General features: G+C 43.2%; 2 protein-coding genes across 3 annotated transcripts; one reads left to right on the top strand and one right to left on the bottom strand.

Moving 5' to 3' along the window:
- Nucleotides 1-1,010: 1,010 nt before the first annotated feature.
- LOC121301395 (testis-specific serine/threonine-protein kinase 6-like) lies at nt 1,011-2,483 on the bottom strand. Its single transcript, XM_041230752.1, has one exon. The coding sequence runs from the start codon at nt 2,341-2,343 to the stop codon at nt 1,534-1,536; it is 810 nt and encodes a 269-aa protein (XP_041086686.1). The 5' UTR covers nt 2,344-2,483; the 3' UTR covers nt 1,011-1,533.
- Nucleotides 2,484-3,839: 1,356 nt separating this feature from the next.
- LOC121301637 (NADH dehydrogenase [ubiquinone] 1 alpha subcomplex subunit 13-like) lies at nt 3,840-7,981 on the top strand. Of its 2 annotated transcripts, none has more exons than XM_041231196.1 (5): nt 3,840-3,958; nt 4,823-4,901; nt 5,278-5,349; nt 7,061-7,130; nt 7,724-7,981. In XM_041231196.1, exons 1-5 carry the CDS (start codon nt 3,865-3,867, stop codon nt 7,841-7,843), a joined length of 435 nt encoding a protein of 144 aa, XP_041087130.1. In that variant the 5' UTR covers nt 3,840-3,864; the 3' UTR covers nt 7,844-7,981. The 2 variants fall into 2 exon arrangements, with proteins under 2 accessions (XP_041087130.1, XP_041087131.1); XM_041231197.1 differs by lacking the exon at nt 3,840-3,958 and adding an exon at nt 4,563-4,740.
- The last annotated feature ends 813 nt before the right edge of the window (nt 7,982-8,794 follow it).

Raw genomic sequence — 8,794 nt, 5'->3', positions numbered from 1 at the left:
TTGTGGAACGTCTTCAGCACGAGCGGTTCCTCAAAATACCGCTGGGTTGTAACAAATGCTAAGATCAATAATATTAGTGCTGTCCATGTTGACTACTGAACATGACATCTTTGAGTCCAGATACAGTTCAAAACATTGTGGACCGCCTCCTCCCCGGAGCGCCCGACAGCCGGCTGCTGTTGAGTGCTTTGGTGAGGTTGTCCTCGGTTTTTTTAACGCACGGTTCACCGGAGGCCCCGGGGCTGCTATCTCTGATCGCGCCGTGCGTCTCTTCTCCTTGCTTGGCTACGGCGCTGCTGTAGTGGGCAAGCCTGCAGAGATAATTACCGAACTCCCGGTCGTGCTGGATCTGGGATGACAGCTTCTCCGCCTCTATGGTCTTCACGCTCCGCTCGCAAACGGCTCTTTCCCGCCGGTTAGCGTAGTGTGCGTGCTTCAGGTTTAGGCTCAGTCTCCGACCCGTGCTGGTGCCGTGAGACATCCTGTCCCGTACTCCGGTCCCGAATGATCTTCCCGATTTAAAACGTATCACCGCTGTGAAGCCTCAGTCCCGTCTCCTGCTAGATTATATGGACTGTCTTCTCCTAATGCAAGATTCCACAAAGCCTCTCTTTCTGCTGGGCTTATCGTTTCTTATTGCCTGTGTGATGATAATAACACTTTGTCATTCGGTGACAAGTTCGGTTAGCAGGGAGTGTTGGAGGTGATTTAGGACTTGGGAAAGCTACCTGCCGTGTGATCTTATCTTGTACCAGTACTTCAGATAGTACTGCAAACACCACTGAATGTCAAAAGATTGGATGTGCGTGTCTGTTTGCTTGTTAGGTTTGCTTTCCTCTTTTCCCTTTTGTGATGATTATAATCGTTTCACTAACCAACTTCCAGCTCAGTTCACTGTGGGCTGGCTGTGCTAACTGACCAGTCTTTGGTTTTCTTCAGCGCTCCTTGCCCAAACATTACAAGGCAAATGTGATCTTTTTGTATTGCAGTTACTCACACAGTTATGCATGCATGTATGTATGTGTGTATGCAGAATACCTGGCTGTTTCTACAATGCTATCTTAAGAAGCCGAAACGTTGTAGCTAATTATTAAAAGAGTGAGTTTTCAGTTTATCAACAACTTTTCTTCTTCATTGAGTATTTCTAGTGAGAATTGGGTTCGGTCCTGGTTCTCCTTCGATATAGAGCTGCTTCGTATTTTTTTTAATTATCTGTGTGTGTTAAGGTGCTTTGATCTGAGTTCAGGAGTTGTTCATCTATTCCAATCATTACTTCAGAAGACTATAATGATTACCCAGTATTGTGTATCAGTAAATAGCATGCCCGCTACAGCAAATACAGTGTTGCTGCAGACTTGTTAAAACTGGTATGATAAACTGGAACGAGACAGGGTTCCGAATTCAACGTCATACATCATTCCATGTTAGCAATAAAAACAAATCGAAATCTTATCAAATAAAAAAAGCTGAACGCTTGTGCAATGCAGCCAGATACCTGCGTGCTTTAATCAACCGCACCACACTGCACGTTGTCTACGTGGTTGTCAGCCACTCGTTCTCGGCGACCTGCTCGATGGACGGCCGGATTGACGGGCTGAACTGCAGCAGCAGACCAATAAGCGCTTTGCATTTGTCCTCCACCTTCACATCTTCGGGGTAGACCGCGCCTTTCTTCTGGAAGCGGGGCATCTTGCCAACGTTGGAATCGTCGAAGGGCATGCAGCCGGTCGTCATGACGTACAGAATGACCCCGAGGCTCCACACATCGTACTTTTTGGGGTCGTAAGGAACCCCCAGGAGAACTTCGGGGGGCGCGTAGGCAGCGGAGCCACAGTAGGTACTGCTGACCTCCGGGTAGCCGTGAGCTTTCCGCCCGAAGCCAAAATCTGTGATCTTGACTTGGTTGCCCTCGGTGAGAAGCACGTTCTCGCACTTGAGGTCCCGGTGGACTATGTCGTTGGCGTGGAGGTAGCTCACGGCGCTCACGATCTGAAGGAACATTTGTTTAGCTTGCGGGCCGGGGATGTGGTTTAACTTTTGCACCCTCTGTAGCAGGTCTGTCTCGGCCACCTCCATGACGATGTATAGCTTCCCGTTGCAGACCTCGATGAACTCGTAGACGTGCACGATGTGCGGGTGCCTGAGCTCCTTTAAAATAGCCAGCTCCCGGGGCAAGAATTTAGCAACGAAGTCCGGAGGAGCTTTTTTCCGGTCCACGATTTTTATTGCTACGTTCTCCCGATATTTCTTGGACTTGGCCAGCTTGACTTTGGAGTAGCTGCCTTCCCCGATAGTTCCCCCGAGCTTATACCCCAGCTCGGACAATACCCTGTCTCCAGACATGCTTTAGGCTTTACCTTTTAAGGCATCGCGGCAAGAATTAAAAGTGTATCTTTTACTCCAACAGGTTTTTTTGTTTGTTTGTTTGTTTTCGTGACGTTCCCAGACCAGGCCGGCTTGAAATGATATCAAACTGTAATGAGTTTTTGTTTATGAAGTTGAAGTGACGTGTTTTTTTTACAAAAAAAGGTTTTTACGTGTTTTTTTTTATGCACAAACCGTGTATGTCATATATATACAGTATATATATATATATATATATATATATATATATATATATATATATATATATATATATATATATATATATATATACATTAGTACCTTTTTGTTTTATTTTACCGATGCTCAGCCTAGACTTCGTTGCACAACGGAAACGTGCCTAATGTTTACAGGCATTCTGTTAGACGCCGCATTGCTTTGCATTTCGAAACCTGGCTCGAGTATATAAATAATGTTTGAACTGGAATTAGATTTGTAAAAAAAAAAAAAAAACATATTTATAGTTCAATCCAAAATATTCAGGACAGAATCGTTTGTCCTTTCGATTTCCACCTCAAAGTTTATTTAAATTAATTAGCTTCTTGTTGTGCATTTCGCTGTTGATTTATTTATGACGTGCTGTAACGTATACATACATTGCTTAGAAGGGGGTGACGCAATGCAAACATAGTACTGAAAAAAACATTTCACTATCGCTGGCGTGTGCGGACTTGCTGAACAGAATAAACTAAACATGCAGGGCAAACACAAACATGATCTCCTTGCCCATTATATTAAACTAACCCTAAACCCTGCAGAGCTAGCTTCTTTGTGCATACGCGGGACATACTGCATTATTCTTTTAAACAACTGTAAGATGTAAATACAGAGTTGATGATGGATTTTGCTAGTTTTTGTAAGTATTTGAGTGCCACCTGTTGCGGGTAATTAGAGCACGTGTGTGTGTGTGGTGGGGTGGGGAATCATTTGTATACATTTTTCATAAATTATTATTATTATTATTATTATTATTATTATTATTATTATTATTATTATTATTATTATTATTATTATTAATACTACTACTACTAATAATAATAATAATAATAATAATAATAAGGCGAACACGTTGCTGCTCTGAGAACACACATAAACCACAAACAAATCATATTCAAAGCTATTCATGGTTATAGTAAAGATATACATAACATTAGCTCAAATATTCAACATGTACCTCTTGCATGGAATTTAAATACCATTTTGTCCACCTTTGGCAAAAAATAAATAAACATTTTTTTAGATATGCAATAGAATCGAGGATCTGCATTCGTATTTTTCTTTTCGATCTGCTTCTACAAATATTCAGTAATTGCTTTTTCTCCTAGATCAGCAGGCGCTGGGTGTCAGGGGGTAACGCGTACACCCCGTTTTGCCCCTCTAAAAATGGCCGCGGGAAGGTGTCAGTCGCTCACGTCGGCGCCTGTTACGTCATGAGCTCTTTGTTTACGTCACCTGCGTTCTCTTGTCTGTAGGGGAGCCAAGATGGCGGCGTCCAAGGTGAAGCAGGACATGCCTCCTCCGGGGGGATACGGACCGATAGATTATAAACGAAACCTCCCGAAACGCGGGCTGTCCGGTCAGTGTTCTTTTGCAAGGGAAGTCGGTACACGAATACCGTGTTTGCCAGTTTTGGTAGACACGGTTCCTGCCCTGTTGCTTTGCGACGTTGTTCTGTCGTTCCTGGCTTTGTAATGTTACTGTGTAAATCGTTGTTCTGTCGTTCCTGGCTTTGTAGTGTTACTGTGTAAATCGTTGTTCTGTCGTTCCTGGCTTTGTAGTGTTACTGTGTAAATCGTTGTTCTGTCGTTCCTGGCTTTGTAGTGTTACTGTGTAAATCGTTGTTCTGTCGTTCCTGGCTTTGTAGTGTTACTGTGTAAATCGTTGTTCTGTCGTTCCTGGCTTTGTAATGTTACTGTGTAAATCGTTGTTCTGTCGTTCCTGGCTTCGTAATGTTATTGTGTGAATGCACTACTTTATAAACTACGTGCTGCAGTGCACTGGCAGTGTGTTAATACGAGTAACGCCAGGGAATGCAGTGCAGGTAGTGTAGCTGCCCTAGTAACTGTGTGACACCGAATAGACCTGTTAGCGTGTATCTGTCTGTTTATAGAATTAAATCATCTTCAGTAAATTAATCTAAACATAATTATTTAATAATACTTTATTGTGTGAGTAAGCGTTGCAGATAATGCGTTCGCTTTTTACAGTGTAGAATCTGCTGTTTTGCTCCACCTGGGTCTTTTAAAAGTCAGTGGGCTGTGTCTGTCTGCCTTTGACCTAAAGGCAGGAGTGTGTCTCTGGACTGGAGCCTCCAGTTCTGAGAAGTGAAGATGTTTCGCCTCTTTGGATGGTGTCTCGGTAGGAAACCTCGGTGAACCAGTCCCCTCATATTCATGCTGAGTTGACCCTGCTTTTCCTAACACTGGTGTTTTCGTTCCAGGGTTTAGTATGTTTGGAATCGGTATCGGTGTCCTGGTTTTTGGCTACTGGAGACTATTTAAATGGAACAGAGAAAGAAGGTAAGAAATATTTAGTTAATAAACAAAATATTCTGTTTTTTGTTGGGAGAATTTTGTACTTTTTTTTTTTTTAAATCTAATAGTGAAACACAAACCCATACTGTAAGTTATATTTTACATTGTAACTAGATTGCTTTTCACATACAATAATTTATCTCATGCGTCTTCTACTCAATTTAGTAATTTAAGACTCCATTGCAGTTCAAGTAGCTTAGAGTTCAGGCTCCCAATAAAACCTGGAATGGCTCAGACTGCTACGAGGCTCCCCTGTACTAGACTTGTAAACTGTTCAATTTGTCATCACACATCATTTCCAGGGTTTGTCTGTGGACCATCTTGTGAGGCTGATATACTTGCTTTTGATTCTGTTTCCCAGGAGGCTGCAGATTGAAGATCTGGAGGCTCGGATCAGTCTCCTCCCCCTGCTGCAAGCGGAGCACGACCGCAGGTGAGTGTCCTTCAAGGGGACCAGCCCCCATGACGGATTTAACCCTTTAAGGTACAAGGGACATATGTTTCCCACAAATAATTATTCTAGCTTTCCGGTTTTTGCAGTGAGACTCACAAAACTGGGTTTAAAATATACTGACAGGTTGATCATCCAGATTGTCAGTTTCCTCCACAAGACAAAATGTGTAACAATTTGGCAGCCTATCAAAGCTGTCAGTCCGCACTTCCTGGGGGTTTGGTGTGCTGGGCTGTTGCGTCTGACCATAATTGGAAGTGATGGCAGCTCTAAGTGTGGGCTTGAAGGTGATGTAAGCCAGAGGCTGGTGAGAGAGTGGGGGGGAGGAGCCATGCTGTGAGTATTCTCCTGCTTCACAAGCTCCTTCCAGCCCTGCTGTCACCCCACAGGTATTATTAGTATTGGACTTGTTTAATAATGTCATTGTCTTTGAAGAACATTTTCCTCTTGCCTCTTGTGAACTCTTGCAAGTTATAATTTTTCTGTATATCGTTTACTGTTTTCCCTCGAATTTAAGACACAGCCCAAACTTACCACCCTCAATTTGAGGAAAAAATATAACATCGAATAAATCTGCATTTACAAAAATACCTCAGTTATGCTTTTGTATCATAAAAAACTGACCCAGAACAGTGTTGTAAATTAACCACAGAGCTCGTTTATTGTGCTGTGTACAGTAGTACTTAAGATGGCGTCTCTGTCGTACACACCCCCCTCTCTCAGTCACGCCATCACACACCCTGGCAACAGCAAGCACGACACTCCACTGCCTCAGGAAACATTCAGCCCAGCCACCACACCAGCACTGACCGCATTGCAAACACAACAGCAGAACATAACATGCACTCATGGAGATTACTCGCATTTATTTCTAGATATTGTCAAAGTGTGGCCTGCTTTACAGGCCGGCAGACGTCCATTTCTTTTGTCTGCTGATCATGAGTATTTTCAAAGCAGTTGTGGCTGCTTTTGCTTCTTCGAGACCATAAAAGGATAATGTGTGCCGCTCACAGCTTAGTGCAGCCCTCCCTCTTTATTCCTCTGTCTGACTCGCGCATCAAAAATAATTTAAACTATTGAAAACAGTGAATTAGCCAAGGACCCTTCTATTGTAGTGTAGTACTTGACAATTCAACGTCAGCGCGGCCTGTCCATGAATTAGCCAAATTCTTGAATTGAATTGTTGGATGGTGAAATCACAGGGAAGCTCTGTATAGTGCTGGCCCTCTTAGTCCTTTAGTATGAAGTCTGAGGGTCTCTGGACCACACACCTGGGAGCAAGATTGTGCAGAAGCACATCTTTCAGAACCAGCGGTCTGTCAAAGCAGGGCTTTAATGATTAATTGTGTATCGCTGAATCCTGATGCCGCCTTTGCATGGTACATCGTATCATAACACATGCTGTTTCAAGTTTTTTTTCTAAATAAAGACCAAATGAAAACCTGTTTTATTCTATGCTTTTTTTTTCCAGGGGCCAACCAGCCTACACCCTGCTGGGCTCCTCGGAAGCTGGTCTGATTGACTAAAAAGTGTGTGTGTTTGTCTGTCTAATAATAATAATGTCTGAGTTGTTTCCAGCCAGTCCTGACTTTAAGTAGCTTGCCTGTCTGTCCATTACTGTCTCTGTGTTCTTGTACAGTCTGCCTGACGCTTGTCTGTCTGACGCTTGTCTGTCTGTCTGTGTCTGTTCCAGGACACTGCGGATGCTAAGACAGAATCTAGAGGAAGAAGCCAAGATTATGAAGGACGTTCCCGGCTGGAAGGTAAGAGTCCTTGCTGGAGTCACTGCTTTGAAGTCCGGTCAGCTGGAATGGATAAACGCCTGCAACTTGGATTGTTCCATACAGAATTCAGTACTGTTTTATACACAGCTTTTTACATGTGGATATCTGTTCATCCTGACTGGAAGGTAAGCATGCATGCTTGAAGCTGCATTCACCTCAATAGGACAGTGTTCTAACAGTCTGTGGCTTCAACTGCACCAGCCTGAATTCTGAACCAGTCACGTCTCTGCAGCCTGGAATAACCACCACTATAAAACATCCTTTTATAGATGGAGGTAACCGGTATGGTGTTATATCAGCTTGGTGTTTACCTGTTTGGGAACATCTTCAAACCTCAAACATATGGCAGCGCAGTTTGAGCCATTCCAGGTTTTACTGTGAGCTCAATGCCCTGTGACATCACAGGTTTAATAAAACAGATATCGACTGCAGTTTTAAAAAAAAAAAAAAAAAAAAACATATTCCCCCAGTGTTTCACTGTCATGTTTTCCTTCTCTGGGGTTCCCTTCACTGTCCTAATGTATATGGAGTAACCCTACGATCTCTCTCTCTCTCTCCCTCCCTCCTCGTAGGTTGGCGAGAATGTTTTCCACACAGACCGCTGGGTCACCCCGCTCAACGATGAACTGTTCAACCTCCGGCCAGCTGAGGAGCTGCTGCACAAGAAGTTTGGTTTCCAGTGGTACGTCTAAACTGCAGCGCCCCTCCTCCTCCTGCTGCACTGAAGGGAGGCTCTGAGGACCCGGTGACATCGGGAGTAGGGGCTGTGTGCCCCGGGCTCTACGCCTGCTGTAAATCTTTAATATTAAATACATTTTTCTCTGTTTCAACTCTTGCCTTGAGAGTCTCTTTTGTTCTGATAAGCGTGTATGTGTTACACTATGTAAAGTAAAATGACCCACTCAAAATCCTGGCTTACTCAATATCTTGTCACTGCCAAGAATTGTACTGTGTTCAATGTGGCACCAATCCGTCTTAATTGGGGAAAAAAATACCTGCAAAAAGAGTCCCACCCAGTCAACACTTCCAATTGCATTATCAAGTAACTTACTGCATCAAGTTTTTTTTTTTTTTTTGTGGTTGCAGGTTCACTTGCTAGCTCATGGGGGTGCTGTAGAACAGTATTTATTTCAGCACCAATCCTGCACAGTCAATAGGATAATAATGTAATTATTGGATTGGCTCGAGAGTGTATACATTACCTTCAGTTTTGAAAGAGTTCTGGAAATAAAACAGTTCTGTACGCTAGTATGCACATTTTAAGCTTTTTTAAAAAAAAAAATCTAAAATAACATTTGAACTGTATCAAAAGTAATTGCCCTAAATATTTAGTTTTTGGTTATTGCTGAGGGTGGGGAAAAAAAAGATTAAATGCAGCATTTTCTATAATCATGAAATGCTCCTTCCATCTCTCTTCTGCTCCCCTTATGTGTCCCTATATGTCACTCGTTCTCTCCTCTTTTATTCTCTGCTCCTCTTCTATCTCAGGTCAAAGTTGAAAAGCTCTTGTAGGGAGTCATTCACAAGCAGCCTCCCCACGATCAATAAACCGATACCCAACCCCCACCAGTCACACCGCTACAGACAGCAGCACAGCACTGGGACCAGTAGGTCTCCGCCTATCCAGAAGAAAAGGAAAGGGG

This window comes from Polyodon spathula, chromosome 27, assembly GCF_017654505.1.
Source record: "Polyodon spathula isolate WHYD16114869_AA chromosome 27, ASM1765450v1, whole genome shotgun sequence".
Lineage (NCBI taxonomy): Eukaryota > Metazoa > Chordata > Actinopteri > Acipenseriformes > Polyodontidae > Polyodon > Polyodon spathula.
Note: the sequence above shows the minus strand (reverse complement) of the source record. Positions and strands in the feature narration are given on the sequence as shown.